This window comes from Saccopteryx bilineata, chromosome 3 (assembly GCF_036850765.1).
Source record: "Saccopteryx bilineata isolate mSacBil1 chromosome 3, mSacBil1_pri_phased_curated, whole genome shotgun sequence".
NCBI classification, from domain to species: Eukaryota; Metazoa; Chordata; class Mammalia; order Chiroptera; family Emballonuridae; genus Saccopteryx; species Saccopteryx bilineata.
Window position 1 is genome coordinate 313,982,868 of NC_089492.1, and position 25,892 is coordinate 314,008,759.

General features: G+C 46.3%; 1 protein-coding gene across 1 annotated transcript in view; it reads right to left on the bottom strand.

Moving 5' to 3' along the window:
• The window catches only part of RELB (RELB proto-oncogene, NF-kB subunit), a 41,081-nt gene that overhangs the window by 2,495 nt on the left and 12,694 nt on the right, over positions 1-25,892 (bottom strand). The window contains exons 4-10 of the mRNA XM_066271839.1: positions 15,332-15,489; positions 13,551-13,642; positions 13,275-13,406; positions 11,180-11,284; positions 2,243-2,458; positions 930-998; positions 714-791 (exon numbers count right to left, since the gene is read on the bottom strand). Of these exons, the coding sequence (XP_066127936.1) occupies positions 714-791; positions 930-998; positions 2,243-2,458; positions 11,180-11,284; positions 13,275-13,406; positions 13,551-13,642; positions 15,332-15,489 (850 nt within the window). The remainder of the gene's footprint in view (positions 1-713; positions 792-929; positions 999-2,242; positions 2,459-11,179; positions 11,285-13,274; positions 13,407-13,550; positions 13,643-15,331; positions 15,490-25,892) is intronic.

Genomic DNA, 25,892 nt, shown 5'->3' on the forward strand with positions numbered 1-25,892 from the left:
GCTAGTGGTCAGCAGGTGGTAGGTCTCTGATGGCAACCAGATAGGGTAGGAGTTCATGGGGACTGGAGGCTGGCATGTGAATTGAAGGCAGGGGGAGAAGAGGTCAGAGGATGGTTGGGCTAGAGGCAGGCTCTGAATTTAAGGTCGGCTGTCTCAGAAAACCACCCCCATTTATCCATCTCCTCCCTAGTACCTGTTTCACACTCACTGTCACTCATCTATACAGATGCCCAGATGCAACTCCCTGCTCCACCATGGACTAACTGAGTGACCTTAGACAAGAGACTCTGCCTCTCTGAGCTTCAGTTTTCTCACCAGTGAAACAGGGACTGGTGGGGGATGATAGCACCCATCTTGCCGGGTACACAGAACACTTATTAGCATATCATACAGTGTCTGTAAAATAAATACATAAAAAATGTAAAAGACCAGTGAGGTAGGTATGTGGTGAGACTTTTCAGGTGCGCCTCTGAGGCCCTGAGAGGTAGAGCAACTTGGCAAAGGTCACACAGCAAGTAGTTGGTCCAGCAGAGATCAGAGCCTCCAAACTGCACCCAGAGCAGCTCTCCTTCCCACTTTATGTTGCTGGCTAACCAGTGTGTCACTGGCCTTGTGGGAGCTTTTGAGGGGCCAGAAGAAGCCAGAAAAGCAGGGCTGCAGCTCACCTGCAGCCCACCCTAAGGGGCAGAGGCTGGCACAGAGCCAGGACCCACCTGAACCGTGGCTGGGCAGGAAGTGGTCCAGGAAGGCCGGCTTTTTCCTCCGCCGCTTGCTCTCGATGCCATGGGGGTCTGAGGGAAGGCAGAAACGAGGACCCCTGAATCCCAAGAGCCCTTCCTCCCCAGCGTGGGGCAGGACAGGGCAGTGGGGTCAGTCATCCCCTGCCAGGGACTGGAGATGGGTGTGGGAAGGGGCAGAGGGGGACATACCAGAGCTGTTTAGCTCCCCAAGGACATCAGGCATCCCCCGTTTCCGCTTCTTGTCCACGCCGTAGCTGTCTGTTCAGAAGACATTAGGGACATAAAGAGTAATCTATCAAGACCATTTGGGGAGTTGTTGAGCTCTTCTAGTTCTTGGCCAACAAATGCAAATAGATGCCCACATACTCATCAGAATAAAACCCAACCAGCTTGACCTATGGTGAACAGTGGATAAAGTGTCAACCTGAAATGCTGAGGTCCCTGGTTCAAAACTCTGGGCTTGCCCAGTGAAGGCTCATGTGAGAAGCAACTACACTGCTCACAAAAATTATCTGCACTGCTCAGGGAACGTGCAGATGCTCCAGTACTTTTAGCCTTTTGTATGGTGCATTTTCACCAATGAAATAAAAGTTGGTTTTGTATCTCATTTGCATAATTGAACAACATTCTTTGGCTTGTTGTTTGCTTTTCTGATGTTCTTGTTTAATAAAAAAAATCAAATGCTTCTTTTTATCACTTCATATTCATTTGGAAATATCCCCTAATTTCTGTGAGCAGCATACTATAAGTTGATGCTTCCCACACCTTCCCCTGCCTTCTTTCTGTCTTTATCCTTTTCCTAAAATCAATAAATAAAATCTTAAAGAAAAATACAAAACCCAACCAAATCCATTTCTAGCCACACTGATTTTTGTTGTTCTTAGAATACTCCAGGCACCATCCTGCCTCAGGGCTTTTGCACTTGCTGTTCTAACTGCTTAAAACACTCTTCCTCAACTCCCACCCTTTCCCTGGGGAACTATTTAGACATCCTCCTATCCTCAGCTCAGCTTTCCCCTCCACCAGGAAGCCCTCCTTAAATCCAAAATCTGAGTAAGGTGCTCACTCTGGGCAATCTGAGTCTCCTGAGCAATTCCATCCCAGACTTGTCCACTCTTGTTATCACTGTATGGGAATGGGCCTACCCTCTATAGGACTGAGACTCGTGAGGGTAGGGCTGGAGTGATTTGGTCACTGCTGTGACCTCAGTACTACCTAGCACAGGGCCAAGCATGAGCAGCTGTGATGAGGAGAGACATGATTAATCCTCCCAAAATGCCACGATGTGGGTACTATTATTATTTCCATTTTGCACAGGAGAACTCTGAGAGGCCAAGGTCATACAGCCCATAAGGAGCAGAGCCAGGATTTAAACTCCAGTCTGTGTAGCTCTGAGTCTGCATTCTACTTCTGACTTTTCTCCTTTCTCATCAGAGTTGCCCCAAGCGAGGTCAAAGACCTGGTCTCTGGGGTAGTGGGTCACCCTGCGTTGTTGTGTTTACCATGGTCCCGAGGCAGGTATGTGAAGGGTAGAGGCTCGCTGCAGACCCCGTCAGTGAGCCGCTGCAGGAAGACATTGACTGTCACAGGTTCAACAATCTCCAGGTCCTCATATGGCGGTGTCTTGAACACGATGGCAATCTGGCGGTGCACATCGGCCTGGGAGAAATCAGCCCGGCCTTCCCAGGTGGCCCTGCTGAACACCACCGATATATCCTCTGTGGGAAAGTAGGAACATCAGCAAAGCAAAGACTGTGGCCCACTGGGCCCCCAGCTCACTCAGTCTTCCCCAAAATCAAAATTAATGTTCCTAAGACTAAAATTAATCATTGTAGTAGCTAACCTTTGGTTGAGCACCTGTGTGTCAGTCACTATCCTTTTTTTTTTTTTGTATTTACAGAGACAGAGAGTCAGAGAGAGGGACAGACAGAGGGACAGACAGACAGGAATGGAGAGAGATGAGAAGCATCAATCATTAGTTTTTCGTTGTGACACCTTAGTTGTTCATTGATTGCTTTCTCATATATGCCTTGACCAGGGGCTACAGCAGAGCGAGTAACCCCTTGCTCGAGCTAGCGACCTTCAGTCCAAGCTGGTGAGCTCTGCTCAAACCAGATGAGCCCACACTCAAGCTGGTGACCTCGGGGTCTCAAACCTGGGTCCTCCGCATCCCAGTCCAACGCTCTATCCACTGCGCCACCGCCTGGTCAGGCACTATCCATTTTTTTATTTATTATTTTAGATTTTATTTATTGATCTTAGAGAATAGAGGGAGAGAGGGGGAGAGAGAAAGAAAGAAAGGAGGGGTAGGGTGGTGAGGAATGAGAAGGATCAACTCATAGTTTTTGCTTTTCATATGTGCCTTCACCGACCAAGCCCGGGGTTTCAAACCAGTGACCTCAGAATTCCAGGTCGATGCTTTATCAACTGCGCCACCACAGGTCAGGCTTATTTACACCTTTTAACAACCCAGTAGAATTAATATTTCCACTGTGTCAGGAGCCCTCATGACCACTGTCAGGTTCAGTGATTCACAAAGGGGCCTCACAGAACTCCACCTATAGTCTATCCAGGGGTCCCCAAACTTTTTACACAGGGGACCAATTCACTGTCCCTCAGACTATTGGAGGGCCAGACTATAAAAAAATATGAACAAATCCCTGTGCACAATGCACATATCTTATTTTACAGTAAAAAAACAAAACGGGAACAAATACAATATTTAAAATAAAGAACGAGTAAATTTAAATCAACAAACTGACCAGTATTTCAATGGGAACTATGCTCCTCTCACTGACCACCGATGAAAGAGGTGCCCCTTCTGGAAGTGCGGTGGGGGCCGGATAAATGGCCTCAGGGGGCCGCATGCGGCCTGCAGGCCGTAGTTTGGGGACCCCTGGTCTATACTCATGGCTATGATTTATTACAGCAAAAAGAGAACAAGCACCCTCAGGCAAGGGAAAAGGTGCCTGGAGCAAAGTCCAGAGGAAACCAGGTTTAAGCTTCCAAGAGTCTTTTCCCAGTGGAGTCACACCGGACATGCCAGTTCCCTCCAGTGACGAAATGTGACAACATACACGAAATACTGTCTATCAGGGAAGCTTTTTAGACACTCAGAGCCCAGGGTTTTTAGTGGGTTCTGGTCACCTAAGTATCCTCCGCCTTGCACACACCCAAATTCCAGGCTCCCAGAAGGAAAGCAGGTCTTTTACACAAACCATGCTGCTCATACAAACAGTGTAGGCATGGCAAGCCACTGTTATCAGTCAGGAAACAGTAGGGCCCCTCTCAAAATACAAGTTCGCAGAAGCTAGCCAAGGGCCAACCTTGTAAGCAGACCTTTCAAAATATAACAGTCTCAGGCCTGACCAGGCGGTGGCGCAGTGGATAGAGCGTTGGACTGGGATGTGGAGGACCCAGGTTTGAGACCCCAGGTTGCCAACTTGAGCGCGGGCTCATCTGGCTTGAGCAAAAGCTCACCAACTTGGACCCAAGGTCGCTGGCTCTAGCAAGGGGTTACTCAGTCTGCTGAAGGCCTACGGTCAAGGCACATATGAGAAAGCAATCAATGAACAACTAAGGTGTTGCAACGAAAAACTGATAATTGATGCTTCTCATCTCTCTCCGTTCCCGTCTGTCTGTCCCTATCTATCCCTCTCTCTGACTCTCTGTCCCTGTTAAAAAAAAGTATGTCTCAGATCTGCTATGTTAACTCTCCTTTTCTTAAAGAAAAAAAATTTAATTTATTAATTTATTTCAGAGAGAGGAAGGGGAGGAGAGAGAGAGAGAGAGAGAGACAAACTTCAGTTTGTTGTTCTACTTATTAATGCATTCACTGGTTGATTTTGTATGTGCCCTGACTGGGGATCAAAGTACAACCCTGATGTATCAGGACCACGCAATAACCAAATGAGCTACCTGGCCAGGGTGATTATTTTCTACATACCAACTTTAAATATGGAAGAAACTGAGGCTTGGAGGGGTTAAGAGACTTATCCTGACTAGGGAATAGTCAGGATTCAGAATGCTATTCTACCTGCTGTTCTTTTTCTTATCTTATTGCATAGCCTCTCTCATCACAGCAACACCACATACTGGGCTTTATATGTGTCAGGCACACATAGATTACCTCTAAGTCACAACAACCCTATAAAGAAGGTACATTTAGGAGCTCCATTACACAGAGGAGGAAGCAAAGGCACAGAGAGGTAAAGTCATTTGTTCAGGGTCACACAGTAAGCAAAAAGTAGAGCCAACATGGAAACCCAGGCAGGCTGAGCTCTTCACCACCAGCTCTGCCAGGGCTTGGGGAAGTTAGCTGACATCTCTAGGCCTAGTTTCCTCACCTTAACAAAGGAAAAATCATAGTACCTACTTCACAGGGTTCTAAGAGGATTAAACAAATCACTTAATGTGAGGGGCTTAGACGAGGTGCTCAGTCTATATTAAGTATGTAATAAGGCCCTGGCCGGTTGGCTCAGCGGTAAAGCGTCGGCCTGGCGTGTGGGGGACCCGGGTTCGATTCCCGGCCAGGGCACACAGGAGAAGCACCCATTTGCTTCTCCACCTCCACCCCCTCCTTCCTCTCTGTCTCTCTCTTCCCCTCCCGCAGCCAAGGCTCCATTGGAGCAAAGATGGCCCGGGCGCTGGGGATGGCTCCTTGGCCTCTGCCCCAGGCGCTAGAGTGGCTCTGGTAGCGGCAGAGCATCGCCCCCTGGTGGGCAGAGCGTCGCCCCTGGTGGGCGTGCCAGGTGGATCCCGGTCGGGCGCATGAGGGAGTCTGTCTGACTGTCTCTCCCCGTTTCCAGCTTCAGAAAAGTACAAAAAAAAAAAAAAAAGTATGTAATAAGTGCTCAGTCTATATTAAGCATGAGTGTTCCTATTAGCAAAGTATTAACTCCAGGCCTGGCACTCAGAAAATTATCAGAAAATGCTAACTCTTTGTAGTGTACTTCCTGGATGGTTGGGATCCCTTGTCTTCCAACCAGTGACTCATTTTAATGCTGAGGAAATGGAGACTCAGGAGGGAAAGGTACCTGCCTGAATTGGCTAGTCAATAAATGGTGGAGCAGGACTCATACCTGCCTCTAGTTATTCACCCATACCTGGAATGGTTTTCCTGCCCTGGTCCCAACTTTGAGACCACTAACAATCCCCTCGCAACTCCTCAGATGTCAGCTCAAATGTCACCTCCTCTGGGAAGCCTTTCCAGATTCCTAGACCATGTCTGGTCTTCCTGTTGTTCAGTCTCAGCACTTTGTTTTCTTCCCTGTCGGCATTCCCCACATTGGTAACTTGTATCTCTGTCCCTCCCTCCCATTGAACTAAGACCCCTCTGAGGCCCGGAACTGTCTCTGCCACTGCTGTGTCCCAGCACTGCCCAGCACAAGACCTAGCATGGGGCCAGTACAGAGGAGCCACCCTCTGTGGCTCAAAATTTCTTAAGAACGTCCCACTCCTGGGTATATATCTAAACAACTGAAGATGGGTGTTCACTCTAAAATTTGTCCATGAATATTCATGCACTATTCAGAATAGTCAAGAGGTAGAAATCATCCAAATGCCCATCAACAGATGAATGGACAAACAAAATGTGGTGGAGTCATACATAAAACGAAATAGTATTCAGCCATAAAAAGGAGTGAAGCACTGACACAGATCACAACATGGATGAGAACACGATGCTGAGTGAAGGAAGCCAGACACACAAGGTCATGCAGTATATGATCCTGTTTATGTGAAATGTCCACAACAGGCAAATCCAGAGACAGAACACAGATTAGTAGGTGCCAGGGACTGGAGGAGGGGGTAACAGGGAGTGACTGCTAAAGGATACAGGGTTTCTTCCATTTTTCTTTTTTTGATGAAGAATGTGGATAGTTTCTTTCTGAGGTATGCAATTGTCTTGGAACAAAGAGTGATAGTGGCACAACCTTGCAAATACACACTCACACAGGTATTGATCGACTTACGACCATTTGACTTTATGACCACAATCGCTAGCCACCACTGCTCCGCATCTGGCGCAAGCATTGCCCAGCTGGGCGTACGACAGAGTGGACCAGCTTCCAGCAGCACTACCATCTCTGTGTGAACCATTTCAACTCTTATCCCAGACTCAGTACAGCAATTTGTGTTTTGTGTCTTGGATATTTTTCATCAAACCCCTCCCAAGATGTCTACCAAGAGGAAATTGTCTTTGTCTATGCCTCAGCCTGCCAAGAAGGAAAGAAAGGCCATAGATCTCGGCACAAAAATAAAGGTAATTAAGCAGTATGAAGGAGGAAAAAAATTGAATGTGATCACACATGACATGAAGTTATCACACTTGACTGTGTCAATGATTTTGAAATATAAAGAATTCGTGAAGCTGTGAAAGGTTCTGCACCCATGCGATCAACAGTTATAACAAAGAAACAAAATGGTGTAGAGATGATACAAATGGCATAAAATGAACAAATTATGATATATAACAATAATGAAAGAAAATTATGATAAAATATGACTTAAAGATTTTTATAGGCCTGACCTATGGTGGCGCAGTAGATAAAGCGTCAACCTGGAAATGCTGAGGTCGCCGGTTTGAAACCCTGGGCTTGCCTGGTCAAGGCACATATGGGAGTTGATGCTTCCAGCTCCTCCCCCCTTCTCTCCCTCTCTGTCTCTCTGTCTCTCTCTCTCTCCTCTCTAAGAATAAATAAATAAATAATTAAAATTAAAAAAAAAAGATTTTTATAACATCATTTCACAGTACTGTACATATAGCCTACTCAACCTACGACCAAATCGTGTTATGACCGGTCTGTCAGAACCAATCGTGGTCATAAGTCAAGCACTAGCTGTAAATGTCACTGAACTGTACACTTTAAAATGCTTTAAATGGTCTTTTTAAAAAGTGAATCTTGTAGCCAAAAAAAATTAGTAAAAAAAAAAAAAGGTTTTTTTCCTGATAACCTCATGTGTGCTTGGCCCTGGACCGGGTGGTCTTGGGGACACAGTTGCTCACCAAGACAGTGCCAGGTCCTGCCTCTCCTTATGACCCAGTGGGGGATACAGACATTAGCTATATAATCACACAACCTGAGAAAGGCTGTGGGGATGCTGCTGGCTGTGGCAGTTTCTCCCACTCTCCTCCCCTCTCAATGCCCTCTTACTACTTTTTTTTTTTTTTTTTTTTTTTTTTTTTTTTTTACAGAGACAGAGAGTGAGTCAGAGAGAGGGATAGACAGGGACAGACAGACAGGAACGGAGAGAGATGAAAAGCATCAATCATTAGCTGTTCATTGATTGTTTTCTCATATGTGCCTTGACCATGGGCCTTCAGCAGACCGAGTAACCCCTTGCTGGAGCCAGCGACCTTGGGTTCAAGCTGGTGGGATTTTTGCTCAAACCAGATGAGCCCGCACTCAAGCTGATGACCTCGGGGTCTCGAGCCCGGGTCCTCTGCATCTCAGTCCAATGCTCTATCCACTGCGCCACCGCCTAGTCAGGCGCCCTCTTACTACTTTTGTCCCTCTAACAACCACACCTATTTCTGCCTCAGGGCCTTTTTTTTTTTTTTTAATATTTTCTTTATTGATTTTTAGAGAGAGAGGAGAGAGAGAGAGAGAGAGAGAGAGAGGGAGAGAGAAGGGGGAGGAGCAGGAAGCATCAACTCCCATATGTGCCTTGACCAGGCAAGCCCAAGGTTTCGAACCGGCGACCTCAGTGTTCCAGGTCAACACTCTATCCCACTGTGCCACCACAGGTCAGGCCTGCCTCAGGGCCTTTGCACTTGCTGTTCCTTGCTCTAGAATACTTTTCCCCATACAGCCACATAATCCTTCATGCCTCTAATGTCATCTCCCGAGAGGGGTCCTCCATGGCCACCTTAGTAAAATTATGCCCCACAACCCCTCTAGCCATTCTTCTCTATCCCTTTTCCCAGTATTATTTTTCTCCAAATACTACCTTTTCACATCTTCTGGAATTTTTTTCAATTCTCTTTATTGTTTTTCCTCCAAGAAGAAATGATGAACAGCACAGTCTGCCTCAATTCAAATCTTTTTTTTTTTTTTACAGAGACAGAGTCAGACAGAGGGATAGATAGGGACAGACAGACAGGAATGGTGAGAGATGAGAAGCATCAATCATCAGTTTTTCGTTGCAACATCTTAGTTGTTCATTGATTGCTTTCTCATATGTGCCTTGACCGTGGGCCTTCAGCAGACTGAGTAACCCCTTGCTCGAGCCAGCGACCTTGGGTCCAAGCTGGTGAGCTTTGCTAAAACCAGATGAGCCCGCGCTCAAGCTGGCAACCTCGGGGTCTCAAACCTCGGTCCTCCGCACCCCAGTCTGATGCTCTATCCGCTGCGCCACCGCCTGGTCAGGCTTATTTATTTTTTAAAATTATTTTTATTTATTTATTCATATTAGAGAAGAGAGGCAGAGAGAGAGATAGAGAGAAAGAAGGGAGGAGCAGGAAGCATCAACTCCCATATATGCCTTGACCAGGCAAGCCAGGGTTTCAAACCGGCAACCTCAGCGTTCCAGGTCGACACTTTATCTACGGCACCACCACAGGTCAGACGAAAGGTGCATACTATACATGGGGAAACACAGTAGTTCCTAATAGTTTTTTGAGGTAGAGCCTATTATTATAATACCCATTTTACAGGTGGGGAAACTGAGGCACAGAAAGGTTAAGTAACTTGTTCAAGGTCACATAGCTAGGCAGATAGAAATAAGATTTGATGACCAGGCGGTGGCACAGTGGATAGAGCGTCAGAATGGGACGCGGAGGACCGAGGTTTGAGACCCTGAGGTTGCCAGCTTGAGCGCAGGCTCATCTGGTTTGAGCAAAGCTCACCAGCTTGGACCCAAGGTCACTGGCTCGAGCAAGGGGTTACTCGGTCTGCTATAGCCCCACGGTCAAGGCACATATGAGAAAGCAATCAATGAACAACTACAGTGTCAAAACGAAAAACTGATGATTGATACTTCTCATCTCTCTCCGTTCCTGTCTGTCTATCCTATCTATCCCTCTCTCTGACTCTCTCTGTCTCTGTAAAAAAAAAAAAAAAAAAAAAAGAAAAAGAAAAAGAAAAAAAAAATAAAAGCACATGAAATGTTCAAAAAAAAAAAGATGCACCTTTCTCTGAAAAATTTGGGGTCTAAAATCTGGGTGCGTCTTATACAGAGGTTGTAGTTTTTTTTACTTGCATTTCCTACTTTTTCACGCTTGTTTTTGCACTCATCATTGAAGACAGTGATTCGTCATCAGACACAGATGAGGAGAAGCTAATGGATGGGAGTTTTGACAATGATGATTTGAATAAATTTTATGATGAGTGAAACTTCAGTTCAATAACTTTATTCAAAATTTAGGCCCCAGCCCTGGCCGGTTGGCTCAGTGGTAGAGCATCGGCCTGGTGTGCGGAAGTCCTGGGTTCGATTCCTGGCCAGGGCACACAGGAGAAGCGCCCATCTGCTTCTCCACCCCTCCCCCTCTCCTTCCTTTCTCTCTCTCTCTTCCCCTCCAGCAGCCAAGGCTCCACTGGAGCAAAGATGGCCCGGGCGCTGGGGATGGCTCTATGGCCTCTGCCTCAGGCGCTAGACTGGCTCTGGTTGCAACAGAGCACGCCCCGGATGGGCAGAGCATTGCCCCCTGGTGGGCGTGCCGAGTGGATCCCGGTCGGGCACATGTGGGAGTCTGACTGCCTCCCCATTTCCAGCTTCAGAAAAATACAAAAAAAAGAAAAAAAAATTTAGGCCCCAAAATTAAGATGTGTCTTATACATAGAGAAATATGGTAGATGATCTTACAAATAAGGTATGTGAAGCGCTTACAACAGAGGTTGGCATATAGTAAGAGCAAGATAAATATTACTTTATGTTTATTATTATTACTCTTGGTGGTGATGTTACTTATAATAGAGTAACATGATAGAAAATACAAAGGATACAGAAAAGTTATATACAATGAAAGGGAAAGCTCCCTCCTGCCTTCTCATAGACAGGCCACCTTAGATGGAAGTTTTCTTTTAAAAAAACCTTATTTGAAGAAGGGACATTTGAACACACATGAGTGACATAGAGGAGATGCTTCGCCTGCCCTCCGTTTTCTTCATTCATCCACAGTCCTTATCACAACGATCATAAAGCATTGTGATTTGTGCAATTCCATGATTTTTGTATGAGTCTCCCAGACAGTGAGTTCGTGGTGGCAACGCCTGCCTGGCACCCAGAGTGGCCAGCACAGCTGGCCCTCCATCTTTGCATGTGAATGAGTAACTCCGTGAAGGAAAGAACCAGTCGGCTGTGTCTGACTCCAAAACCAGAGCTCTAGATCTTTCTGCCCTGCTGCCTGGATTAGCCAGCTGCTCCTCCCCTCCCAGCCTCCTGGGCGGCCTGCCCATCCCTGCCGCCCATCCACTGCCTTGCAGCCCCAGGCCCCTCACCTTTCTGCACCTTGTCGCACAACAGGTAGAGCTCCTCGCCACCCGTGCACGGCCCACTCTCCTTGTTGATTCGGCAAATCCGCAGCTCTGATGTGTTTGTGGACTCTGGGAAGGAGTGTGAGGAAGAGGTATATAAGAAAAAACAGGAATTCAGTCATCAAATCCTTACCAGATACCCTGTGGGTGCCCACCTGGGTTGTGGACAGGTGGGAAATAGAGAAGCCAGGGCACCTAACCTCCTGGAACCCATGGTCTGGGTGGAAAAAGAAACTGCTCAGACAACAGGGGTTAATAGACAATCACAAGTCCTCCCTGGTGAGGTGACTGGCCAAAAGGGAGATCATCACACCTCAGGGAGATTTGGCGGGTCAGGTGTTAGAGACAATTCTGAGATAAGGGTTAATGGCCTGAAATCTCTAGTGGACAGCTGTTGTTTTGCCTATCCACCAGACCTGGCCCTTCTGTTAAGGGTGCCTCAATTTTCCTTGGAGGGATCACCCCGCACCTCAGTGGTGGGGATTGGGTAAGTTCGAGCCCACTCCCCAGCTCTGCAGTGACCTGGTGCCCCAGACCCAGCCAATCATACTATCACATCTTCTGGCCAGAGCTGATTGGTCTGAGGGGAGCACATGACCAAAACCAGGCCAGTGAAAGACAGCTCTGAGATTATGAGCAAAATGAATGGGCAAGAGAAGTTCTCTTTAGGAGTGGAGGAAGGGTACCAAGGTGGTCCACAGTCATCTTGTCCCCACGGGAGGGCACTGCCAAGAATGACTGACTCCTAACATGAAGAAAGTATAGCTGAGAGAGGAAAGACATATCCCCAGTGACACCTCTGAGGATCTGGATGCATCCTGATCAGAAGCACTGTGCTACCTCTAGAAATTGTTAGTTAATAGAACAAATTCTTTTTTCCTCTCCCTCAGTCCATTTGAGTTGGGATGCTATCACTTACATCCCATATGGGATGCTATCACTTACATCCATAAAAGCTCTGGTTGAGCCTGACCTGTGGTGGCGCAGTGTATAAAGCATCGACCTGGAAATGCTGAGGTCGCCGGTTCAAAACCCTGGGCTTGCCTGGTCAAGGCACATATGGGAGTTGATGCTTCTTCCAGCTCCTCTCCCCTGTCTCTCTCTCCTCTCTCTGTCTCTCTCTCTCTCCCTCTCTCTCTCCTCTCTAAAATGAATAAATAAAATAAAATAAAATAAAATAAAATAAAAAATTGAGTGTTTGCAAAGCTATAAAAAAAAAAAAAAAAAGCAAGCTCTGGTTGACCCTCTTCCATGCCTGTACCCCTCTAAAGAAGATGAAAACCTAAATACTTTCTTTCCCAGACTGCCTTGCAACCATGGGACCAATTCTGGCCAATGGGACATAAGTAGAAGTATACCAGGGGGATTCTGGGGAATATATTATTTTCTCTATCAAAGAGAGAAATAATATTACCCATGCTGCCTCTTCCCTAGGATAGCCTCGTACATTCTACAATACTACAAGGTCCTGTTTCCACAGCCTACATAGTAAATGCTGCCCCCTGGAATTGGGCAGGGGACAGCTTGCTCGCTACACAGGGTGACACTACCCATCACGCCTAGAATACACACATGACGCCTGGAGCTATGGCAGTCAGCTCACGACTGAGGGAAAAGCAGAGAATCACGACGTTGCTGAACCAGTCCCCTGATCCTGCTGAGCAGCTGAATCCACTGAAACAGACTTCCTAACTGAGACATATAAAAATAAAGAACTCCCTGTTGGCTCTAGCCGGTGGCTCGGTGGGTAGAGTTGTCCCTGCGCTTGGAGGTAGCAGGTTCAATCCCCAGTCAGGGTACATATGAGAAGCGACCAGTGAGTGCACAACTAAATGGAACAGCAAGTTGATGCTTCTCTCTCTCTCCCTTCCTCTATTTTTCTTTCTCCCTTCCTTCTTCTTGCTCTCTCTCTCTCTCTCTCTCTCTCAAATCAGTGGGTAAAAATAAAAATAAAAAAGTTTAGGAAAGAAAGAACTCCCTGTTGGTTCGAGCCTTTGTATATGAGGCTTTTTGTCCCTGTGGCAAGGACAATCCTACAGACACAGCACGCTCAACTCACTCTTGTCATAGACGGGCTCAGAGAGCACGGGGTCCATCTGGCGCATCTGGCCCTGCTGGTCCCTGTAAGAGGCCTGGAAGCAGATCCTCACGACGTTCATGTCCACCTCCTGATGGTTCTTCAGGGACCCGGCTGTGGGTGAGACGTGGGAAGGCTGATTGATGGGGGGCTACAGAGCCTGGTAGGGGGTGGGAGACAGAAGACTGGAGGAGATGGTGGGGCCCAGAGGAGGCGAAAGGATGGGAGTGGGCAGAGGGGTTCGGGGTTTGGGCTGACCATTGTAGGGGTCGATGCCAAGCTGGATTTTCCGCTCTATGGCAGCCTCGATCTCCTTCTTCCTCACACACTGGATGCCCAGGTTGTTAAAGCTGTGGGGGGGGTGGAGAAGGGAGGTTGGCACAAGGGAGCAGGTATAGCCCTAACCCACAGGAGGGCTCCAGCAGATGTGATCTGCCTTGGGAGTAATAATTTCAGGGTCTGAGGCACCCCAGGCCCAGGGGTCCCAGCCTTGAGAGGTCGGGGGGAGTCTGGGGTTCAAACCCTCCATGGGTCTCAGGATTCTTGAGAGAACCTGGAAACACTTATCTTTATCACATTACAACACTGGCTAACCTCACTTATAAGAAAACTGCAAATTAAACACCAGTGTGATGCCAATTTTTAAAAACTCATCCAAACAGAAAAGATCAAAACATTTGCTAATACCCTCTGTGAGTGAGGTTGATTAGGCACTCTCACCCACTGCTGCTGAAGCCAGAAAGGGCTCCTGCAATCACCCATTGGAGGATGACCTGGCAGTATTCATTCATTCCACAAATATTTTCTGAGCACCTTACTGTGAGCCAGCATGTGCTAAGCATTGGGAAGCATAGCAGGGAACAAAAAAGACAAAAATCCCTGCCCTCACTAAATGTATGGATCACTGAAAGTACACAGGTATACACTTAAATCTAGCAATTTCTACGAATTTATTCTAGAGAAGAAATGCTTTCTATGTAAAGCCATTCACCGCAGCTGAGTTAATCACAGAGCCACAAGGGATTGAAACCATCATAGATGCCCATTCATAGAGGACCTGTTCAAGTCACCATGTGCATCCACACACAGGAATACTATGCAGCCAATGAAAAGGATAAGGCAGCTCTGGCTGGTGGCTCAGTGTATAGAGCGTAGGCCCAGCATATGGACGTCCCAGGTTCGATTCCTGGTCCAGGCACACAGGAGAACTGACCATCTGCTTCACCCCCCCCACACACACACCCTCTTCCCCTTCTGTCCCTTTTTCTCTCCCACAGTCAGTGGCTTGATTGGTTCAAGCATGGCTCGGGGTGCTGAGGATGGCTCCACTAAAGCGCATCAGCCTCAGGTGCTAAAAATAGCTCAGTACTAAAGCATCAGGCCCCAGATGGGGTTGCTGAGTGGATCCCAGTCGGCGGGGGGCATGTGGGAGTCTGCCTCACTATCTCCCCTCTTCTCACCTAAAAAAAAAAAAAAGATATGGCAGCTCTAAGTGTTGTGATAGGAATGATCCCAAGATGTATTGGAACACACAAATGACGTGCAAGGGTCTGTTGTTATTTATAAGGAGATAAAAAATATATCTCTATTTTGAATTTCCTCCAGGAAGAGGCCTGGTATCTGGAAACGCAAAGAAGGAAGGACACTTATTTTTCACTGCACACCTTTTCTAAACCTTTTAATTTTTATTTATTAAAAACATATAAATTATAAAATAAAAGAACGGGCCTTGCAGTTAAGTCAGGTCTGAGGTCAGATGGCAGCACTGCCGTTGGCCTCTGTACCCCTGCACCTTAGGGCCTCAGTTTCCTCCTCTGCAATGTGCGGATAAATATAACATAAGTAAATGTGTGGGGCAGGGCTCCAGGCCTAGGAAAGACCCTCCACCGCCAGGCCCCAGTTTCCCCATTTAGGAAATGCAATAGGAAGAGTCTGGCTAAGCTGCCCCTGCCTTAAGGTCTCCCCGAGTGATCTTCAGCCCCTCAGAATCTCCATGACCAAGAGTGAGGGGTAAAGGGCCAGGGGACAGGGTTGGGTACCTGTGCCGGGGGCTGACGTGAGGCCGGAGCCGCACCCTGCAGACTCCGTCGGTGCAGTCTTTCCCTACGAGGCTGTGGGGGTGCACTCGGTGAGGCCAGTCCTTCCACACCAGGCATGCGGTCACCTCCACCTCCCGCAGCCCTCCACAGTCCCGGAGCTGCAGGAAGACAGGTGCTCTTTTGGGGTCCCATCGTAGACATCTGCACCCATCCAAACTCCCTAGGGGGTCCCTGGGTAGCTCCCCAACCCTCTCCCCACAGGCTGATGGAAGAGTAGGTGCTTAAGACCCCTCTGAGATCCTAAACCTGAGATTTCCAACTGGTGACCTGGTGGCCCCGTAACACGATAGCTGCGCACAAATGGACTTCCTTTGGCTGTTCAGACTTTCAAAAACTGGGTACATACAGGGCTCCTAGTACTGCGTACAGATAACATTCTTGTCACAAGAGGAGAAAGGCACCTCTACAGTAAAGAGACCTGGTGGACCCCACCATAACCAGGTGATCGAGGTTTCAGCATCACCAATACCAGGCCCAAATGACTTGGGCCCTGCTGACGGCCGGGAAGGACTCATCGCTACTGTGACAGCTCCTCCAGAAGTGCGTCATCTGAATCTAATCATGATGAAACACCAGGCAAACCCAAATTGTGGGTCACCAGATCCAAATGTCAGTGTCACGAAAGATGATAAAGGCCTGACCTGAGGTGGCGCAGTGAATAAAGCGTCAACCTGGAAACACTGAGGCTGCCAGTTCAAAACCCTGGGCTTGCCTGGTCAAGGCACATATGGGAGTTGATGCTTCCTGCTCCTCCCCCTCTCCTCTCTATAATGAATAAGTAAAATCTTAAAAGCAAAAAACAAACAAACAAAAAAAAAAGATGATAAAAAGATGGGTGTCAATTTGGGATTAAAAGAAAACAAATGTTATTTTGATCTGACTAGTAGTTCCACAGTGTATACAGACATAAAAATTTACCAAGCTGTACACTTCAGAGTCAATCTTAACATATACATTAAGATAAAATATAACAATATATGAACATATATTCTACTAAATTTATATTAACTTCATATTGAAGGTTAATTTAGCTATTTATTTCTTAATGGGTAATTAAAATTGAATTTAAAATTTTAATTATTAAATTAATATTTTAAGATAAAATATAACTGAAGTAAACTCAATTTTTTTTTAAAGATTTTATTTATTCATTATAGACAAGGGAGAGAGAAAGAGGGAGGGAGAGAAGGGGGGAGGAGCAGAAAGCATCAACTCCCATATGTGCCTTGACCAGGCAAGCCCAGGGTTTCGAACAGGCAACCTCAGCGTTTCGAGGTTGACACTTTATCCACTGTGCCACCACAGGTCAGGCAAACTCAATTTTTTAAAAAGAAGAGAAACTAGTCCTGGACAGATGGCTCAGCTGTTAGAGCAGCATCCCAAAGCATAGAGGTTGACAGTTCAATCCCCAGTCAGGGCACACACAGGAATAGATTGATGTTCCTGAATCTCTCTCTCTCTATCTCTCCATCCTCTCTCACTAAAATCAATAAATAAAAATTTAAACAAAAAAAAAAAAAGAAGAGAGACTAAACAGACATGACCACCTAATATAACACATAATCCTTGATTTATAAAATACATTTTTGGGACAATCGGGAAATTTAGTTACAGACTCTATATTAGATATTATGGAATATTGTTCATTTTCCTAGTAGTAGTAACAGTATTGTAGCTGTGTCGGAACCTCTTCTTAGGAGATGCACTTTGAAGGCTTAAGGATCTAGAACTGATATAACATGATATCTATAACTCATTTGCAAATAGTTCAGCCAAAAACCAATGTGTATTTGTGGTGAGAGAGCGACAGGTACAGCAGATGTGGCAAATGTTCACTGGTGAATACAAATGGAAGGTTCACATGTGTTCACTGTACTATTTTCATTTTTCATCAAAACTCATCAAATGTAGCCTGACCAGGCGGTGGCGCAGTGGATAGAGCGTCGGACTGGGATGCTGAGGACCCAGGTTCGAGACCCTGAGGTCGCTCAGCTTGAGCGCGGGCTCATCTGGTTTGAGCAAAAGCCCACCAGCTTGAATCCAAGGTCGCTGGCTCCAGCAAGGGGTTACTCGATCTGCTGAAGGCCCGCGGTCAAGGCACTTATGAGAGAGCAATCAATGAACAACTAAGGTGTCACAATGCGCAATGAAAAACTAATGATTGATGCTTCTCATCTCTCTCCGTTCCTGTCTGTCTGTCCCTGTCTATCCCTCTCTCTGACTCACTCTCTGTCTCTGTAAAAAAACAAAAACAAAAACAAAAAAACAACTCATCAAATGTATACATTAAACAAGTGCAACTTTCTGTATAACAATTATACATCAATAAAACTTGTAAAAACTAGAAGATTTAAAAAATTTTTAAATAAAAAGTTGGGAAGAATTTGGAGCCTCCACTGAAAAAGTATGAGCTATCACTTATTCCAGATTTCCAGATTCTCTTTTTAAAAAAATGAAGCTTTAGCCTGACCTGTGGTGGCGCAGTGGATAAAGCGTCGACCTGGAAATGCTGAGGTCGCCGGTTCAAAACCCTGGGCTTGCCTGGTCAAGGCACATATGGGAGTTGATGCTTCCAGCTCCTCCCCCCCTTCTCTCTCTCTGTCTCTCTGTCTCTCTCTCTCTCTGTGTCTGTCTCTCCCTCTCCTCTCTAAAATGAATAAATAAAAATAAATAAATAAAAAATTTAAAAAAAAAAAAAAAAAAAAAAAAAAAAAAAAAATGAAGCTTTACATGACCAGGCATTGCTCAGCAGATAGAGCGTCGACCTGGGATGCTGAGGTTGCCAGCTTGAGCGTGGGATCATAGACATGACCCCATGGTCGCTGGGTTGAGCAAGGAAGGGGTCACTGGCTTGAGCAAGAGGTCATTGGCTTGGCTGGAGCCTCTCGGTCAAGGCACATATGAGAAAGCAACCAATGAACAACTAAAGTGCCACAACTATGAGTTGATGCTTCTCATCCTTCTCCCTTCCTGCCTGTCTGTCCCTGTCTCTCCCTTAAAAAGGGGGGGGGGGTATGAGCCCTGGCTGTGTGGCTCAGTGGATAAAGCATCCATGTGTTGTGGGTTCAATCTTCAGTCAGGGCATATGTGAAAATCAATCAATGAGGCCTGACCTGTGGTGGCACAGTGGATAAAGCGTCGACCTGGAAATGCTGAGGTCGCCGGTTTGAAACCCTAGGCTTGCCTGGTCAAGGCAAATATGGGAGTTGATGCTTCCAGCTCCTCCCCCTTCTCTCTCTCTGTTTCTCTCTCTCTCTCTCCCTCTCTCTCTCCTTCTCCCTCTCCCTCTCTCCTCTAAAAATGAATTAAAAAAAAAAAAAACTTTATAAAAAAAAAAAGAAAATCAATCAATGAATACACAACTAAGCTGAACAACGCTTTCTCTTTCTCAAATCAATGGAAAAAATTTTTTTTAAAAAAAGGAGCCTATGAGGCTTTCTTAGGTTACACACTGGACCCAGCTGGCATCAAAGACCCAGTAAAACCTGCTCTGAACTGTGAAAGCTGGTGTCGGTAAAAAAAAACACACAATAAACTGGTGATGATTAACAGGATAATAGTGCCCTCTAGTGAACATTGAGATATTGGGGGTGATACTGGTTGATGCTGATGGACACCCTCAGCCGGCAGTAGGCAGGGCCCGAGATGCTACACAACCTACAAACCAGGGACAATCCCTCACAAATCCTGCAAAGCTTCTGAACCTCCCACCGCCATTTCATGTCAGTGAAAAACCTGTTTAAAATGATCAGAGCCCAGAACCTAGCACTGTTTAATTTTATATACATAGTATTTCCCCCATAATTTTAAAATACACTGAATTTTAAGTCACCAGGTTAGGTCAGGCTGCATCCATGGCCACTGCAGTAATGAGGCCAACAGCAGGGGCCACCTTCACTGTGTTTCCCTGGGGCCGTGCGCGAGCACTTACTGAAATGAATGAGCTCTTGTATATGCACCACTATTTTCCTTTTATTTCTCCTTCATTTTAATGTTAAGGCATTATGGATTCTGGGCATGATTTTGAGTTGAGGTAGGTAATATTGCTTGTACATTTCACTGAGTCTGATAGGATTACAACTATTCATTTAACCAGCTTCCTGTTGGAGTATTAGGAGATTCTGAGATCAGGGTCAACAGTCTCAGGATTCATAAAGATGCAGGGCTGAAAGCTTTTCATCTTTGGGATGTGACACAAAATCGTGGAAAAGGCACAAGGCCTTGTAGTCAGTCAGGCCTGGTACTAAACAGCCTCTACCACTGGCCGTCTGCATGATAAACCTCTCTGGCCTTACTGTCCTTAACTGTAAGATGTGTACCATTAAGTACCTGGCACACAGGCGCACTTAGTAAATGTCAGTAATTACTAGAGTAAACTTGTTGGGTGCCCCTGAGCACCTAACTTACCCTCTCTGAGCCTCAGTTTCCTCTTCCAAAACATGGGAATAAAAATCCTAAATCCAGAGTCAGAAGCAGGTCATCCCCTACTGTTGGGCATTTACTGTTCTAACTATCTGAAATCAAAACCAACACTGAGCCTGACCAGGCAGTGACACAGTGGATAGAGTGTCGGACCGGGATGCGGAAAGACCCAGGTTTGAGACCCCGAGGTCGTCAGCTTGAGCGTGGGTTCATCTGGCTTGAGTAAAAAAAAAAAAAAAAAAAAAAAAAAGAAAGAAAGAAAGTCTGACCAGGCGGTGGCGCATTGAATAGAGCGTCAGACTGGGATGCAGAGGACCCAGGTTCGAGACCCCAAGGTTGCCAGCTTGAGAGCGGGTTCATCTGGTTTGAGCAAAGCTCACCAGCTTGGACCCAAGGTCGCTGGCTTGAACAAGGGGTTACTCAGTCTGCTAAAGGCCCATAGTCAAGGCACATATAGGAAAGCAATCAATGAGCAACTAAGGTGTCACAACAAAAAACTAATGATTGATGCTTCTCATCTCTTTCCATTCCTGTCTGTCTGTCCCTGTCTATCCCTCTCTCTGACTCTCTATTTCTAAAAAAAATTAAATAAATAAATAAATAAATAATGCTCACCAGCTTGGACCCAAGGTCGCTGGCTCGAGCAAGGGGTTACTTGGTCTGTTGAAGACCTGCGGTCAAGGCACATATATATGAGAAAGCAAGCAATGAACAACTAAGGTGTCGCAACAAAAAACTGATCATTGATGCTTCTCATCTCTCTCCGTTTCTGTCTGTCTGTCCCTGTCTATCCCTCTCTCTGACTCTCTCTCTGTCCCCGTAAAAACAAAAACAAACAAACAAACAAAAAACAACCAAACCAACACTGAGCCAAATAAATTGCCTGGAAAGACTTAGAAATAAAAAGCTGAGGAGCCCTGGCCAGATAGCTTGGTTGGTTAGAGCACCATCCTGAAGTGTGAAGGTTGCTGGTTAAATTCCTGATCACAGCACATAGAGGGATAGATTGATGTTCCTGTCTCTCTCTCTCTCTCCCTCTTGCTCTCTCTCTAAAATCAATAAAAGAAAATTAAAAAATCCGGGGAAAACACAGCCTTCAGGTATCTCCTCACAGATAACTTATAATTATAAAGAGAAGGCCGTACTTTTACAAAGGAGAGACCTGGTGATCATAATTAAATCCCTAACCTCCTCAGAATGTGACTGTATTTGGAGATAGAGATTTTAAAAGGTGATTAAGTTAAAGAGGCCATTAGGGTAGGCCCTGATCCAATCTGCCAGGTCTCCTTATAAGAAAAGGTCATTTGGACACACAAAGACATCAGACAAGTGTGACACAGACAAAAACTGATTGAGGACACAGTAGAGGGCAGCCATCTGCAAGCAAAGGAGAGGCCTCCGAGGAAACCAACCCTGCTCATAACTCAATCTCGAACTTGCAGCCTCCAAGACTGTGGGAAATAAATTTCTGTTGTTCAAGCCACGCAGTCTGTGGTGTTTTGTTACAGCAGCCTGAGCAAACTAAAATGTCACCTTCACTGCTGGATCCAACTCAGCATCACTGGCATTGGGACAGATTGCCAGCCCATGGCCTTTGACAGGAGTCACTGAGAAAGCCACACATCACTGCTGGAGTATTCCCACCAAAATGAATAACCTGATCTAACCTGGAAACAGCCAACAAACCCAGAATGTGGGACACTGAATAAAATATCTGTCCTGTCCTCCCCAAATAACCACATCCTGAAGCACACAAACAGACTGAGGTCAAAAGACACCTGTGGCCCTGGCCAGTTGGCTCAGTGGTAGAGCATCGGCCCGGTGTCCTGGGTTTGATTCTCAGTCAGGGCACACAGGAGAAGTGACCATCTGCTTCTCCACCCCTCCTCCTCACCCTTCTCTCTCTCTGTCTCTCCCCCATCCCCTTCCTGCAGCCATGGCTCAGTTGATTCAAGCACATCAGCCTAGAGGCTAAGAATGACTCCGTGGAGCCTCCACCTCAGGTGCTAAAAATAGCTCAGTTGAGAGCACGGCTCCAGATAGGGGTTGCCAGGGGGATCCCGGTCAGGGCGCATGTGGGAGTCTGTCTCTCTATCTCGCCTCCTCTTACTTGAAAAAGAAGAAAGAAAAAATAAAAGACACCTGCCTTACTCCAATTGTGCCTAAAAGATGCTGTGAACTGGGTGGCTGATAAACAATAGATTTTTCTCACAGTTCTGGAGGCTGGAAGTCCAGATCTAGGTGTCAGTGTGGTCAGATCCTAGTGAGACACTCCCTGGGTTTGCAGACCGCCAATACTTCCCATTGTCTCCTAACATGGTACAAGGGGCAAGTGAGGTCTCTGGGGCCTCTTTTCTAAAAGCATTAATCTCATTCATGGCGGCTCTACCTTCATATCACCCTAAAGGCCCCACCTCTTAATATCATCACCTTGGAGATTAGAATTGCAACATATTTGGGGGACAGAAACATTCAGACCATAGCAAGACCTGAGAAATGCAGCGTGTGATCCTGGACTGGTTATGAAACAATCAAACAACAAAACAAGAGCTATAAAAAATATTTTGAAGACAACTTGGATAATTAGAATATAGAATATTATTAGATAATATCCTCATATGATTATTGTTTCTAGAGTATGATAATGGTGATATGATTCTATATGTCCTGCATTGTAGAAAAATGTCCTTGTTCTCAAGAGATACATGCCAAGATGTTTGGGGCACAGTATTGTCATATTTCCAACTGACTTTCAAATCTCCCTCTAGACATGTTTATATAAGGTCTACCGGAAAGTTCTGTCCATTTTTGGAATAAAACAAAATACAAACTTTTCTTACTGTCAATAAACTTTATTAAATAATATATTTCCACACCAATCCTATCTTCCGAATATGGTCCGAAATGGTTTGCTGAGCTGAATTAAGCCTTTCTGCGATCTCTGATGTTGTCAGAAAAGGATCTTGCTCCAACATGGTCCTAACAACATTGTCATCGATCAAAGATGGTCACCCAGAATGTGGCTTATCAGGAAGGTTGAAATCACCTGTTTCGAATTTTTTGAACCATCTTCTGCATGTCCTATCAGAAACTGTACCTTCACCAAACACTTTCAATAAATTTCTACATGCTTCTGTAGCATTTCTTCCTTGTTGAAATTTGTATACAATACAGTGGCGTAAATGAACTTTACCAGTAGCCATGGGTACACTATCGCTTCACACATAAGACTAATGTAAATCAACTTTGTTTTAGTTAATTTGCTACGTCAGTATGTATACATTAAGTGATAAAAATAGAGAGGCACACATGCGCCAAATAAACATGTACTTACGTGTTGAAACTTGTTGTGATAGAAACGAACAGAACTTTCCGGTAGACCTTATATATGGGGGAGATGCATAAAACAAATGTGGCCAAAGGCAGACAGGTGTTCATTGTGTTATTCTTGTCTATTTTATGTAGGTTTAAAATTTTTCAAAAAAGGCCCTGGCCAGATAGCTGAGTTGGTTAGAGCATCGTCCCAAAGCACAGAAGTTGCCAGTTCCACCTCTGATCAGACCACATGCAGGACCAGCTCGATGTTTCTATCTCTCTCCCCCACCCTTCCTCTCTCACTAAAATCAATAAAACAATTTTTTTAATTAAAAAAAAATTTTTTTTTTTTTGCATTTTTCTGAAGCTGGAAACAGGGAGAGACAGTCAGACAGACTCCCGCATGCGCCCGACCGGGATCCACCTGGCACGCCCACCAGGGGGCGATGCTCTGCCCATCCTGGGCGTCGCCATGTTGTGACCAGAGCCACTCTAGCGCCTGAGGCAGAGGCCAAGGAGCCATCCCCAGCACCCGGGGCCATCTTTGCTCCAATGGAGCCTTGGCTGCGGGAGGGGAAGAGAGAGACAGAGAGGAAGGCGCGGCGGAGGGGTGGAGAAGCAAATAGACGCTTCTCCTATGTGCCCTGGCCGGGAATCGAACCCGGGTCCTCCGCACACTAGGCCGATGCTCTACCGCTGAGCCAACCCGCCAGGGCTAAAATTTTTTTCAAAAGAAAATGTTGAGACATGCAGTTGAAAAAAATTCCCTATCAAATTAGAAAAATAGACAAAATGCTTAAAGATAAATAAGGGGCTACCATTGTTCCTTAATGCACCACACTTATCCCCTTCCTGGAAATCCAATGACTGAGAATACACACACACACACACACACACACACACACACACAAACACATATATATATTTAGCAAGAGAAAGAAACAGAGCCTGACCAAGCAGTGGCGCAGTGGATAGAGTGTCGAACTGGGATGCCCAGGACCCAGATTCGAGACCCCGAGGTCGCCAGCTTGAGCGCAGGCTCATCTGACTTGAGTAAATCTCACCAGCTTGGACCCAAGGTCATTGGCTCAAGCAAGGGGTTACTCAGCCTGCTGAAGGCCCGCAGTCAAGGCACATATGAGAAAGCAATCAATGAACAACTAAGGTGTAGCAATGAAAAACTAATGATTGATGCTTCTCATCTCTCTTCATTCCTGTCTGTCTGTTCCTATGTATCCCTCTCTCTAACTCTATGTCCCTGTAAAAAAAAAAAAAGAGAGAGAGAGACAAACAGATAGGAAGGGAGAGAGATGAGGCATCAACTTGTAGTTGCGGCACCTTAGTTATTTATTGATTGCTTCTCATATGTGCCTTGACCGGAGAGGGGGGGCAGTTCCGGATGAGCCAATGACCCCTTGCTCAAGCCAGCGACCTTGGGCTCAAGCCAGTGACCATGGGGTCATGTCTATGATCCCACGCTCATGCCAGCGACCCAGTGCTCAAGCTGGTGAGTCTGCACTCAAGCCAACAATCTTGGGGTTTCAAACCTGGGTCCTCAGTGTCCTAGGTTGACACTCTATCCACTGTACCACCACCTGCCCAAGCAAGAATATATATTTCAAAGGAAATAATTTTTGCTTGACCTGTGGTGGCACAGTGGATAAAAGTGTCAACATGGCCCTGGCCGGTTGGCTCAGCGGTAGAGCGTCAGCCTAGCGTGCGGAGGACCCGGGTTCGATTCCTGGCCAGGGCACACAAGAGAAGCGCCCATTTGCTTCTCCACCCCTCCGCCACGCCTTCCTCTCTGTCTCTCTCTTCCCCTCCCGCAGCCAAGGCTCCATTGGAGCAAAGATGGCCCGGGCGCTGGGGATGGCTCCTTGGTCTCTGCCTCAGGCGCTAGAGTGGCTCTGGTCGCAACATGGCGATGCCCAGGATGGGCAGAGCATCGCCCCCTGGTGGGCAGAGCGTAGCCCCATGGTGGGCGTGCCGGGTGGATCCCGGTCGGGCGCATGCGGGAGTCTGTCTGACTGTCTCTCCCTGTTTCCAACTTCAGAAAAAATTAAAAAAAAAAAAAAGTGTCAACATGGAATGCTGAGGTTGCCGGTTTGAAGCCCTGGGCTTGCCTGGCCAAGACACATATAGGAGTTGGTGCTTCCTGCTCTTCCTTCCCCCTTTCCCTACCTCTCTCTCTCTCTCAAAAAATGAATAAATAAAATCTAAAAATAAAGAAGTAAAACAAAATAAAATAAAACTTAAAAACAAAAAAAGGAAATAGGCCTGACCTGTGGTGGCGCAGCGGATAAAGCATTGACCTGGAAATGCTGAGGTCGCCGGTTCGAAACCCTGGGCTTGCCTGGTCAAGGCACATATGGGAGTTGATGCTTCCTGCTCCTCCCCCGCTTCTCTCTGTCTCCTCTCTCTCTCTCTCTCCCTCTCTCTCTCCTTTCTAAAATGAATACAAAATTTAAAAAAAAAGGAAATAGCCTGACCAGGTGGTGGCGCAGTGGATAGAGCGTTGGACTGGGATGCGGAAGGACCCAGGTTCGAGACCCCGAGGTCGCCAGCTTGAGCGCAGGCTCATCTGGCTTGAGCAAAGAGCTCACCAGCTTAGACCCAAGGTCGCTGGCTCCAGCAGGGGGTTACTCGGTCTGCTGAAGGCCCGCGGTCAAGGCACATGTGAGAAAGCAATCAATGAACAACTAAGAAGTCGCAACGCGCAACGAGAAACTGATGATTGATGCTTCTCATCTCTCTCTGTTCCTGT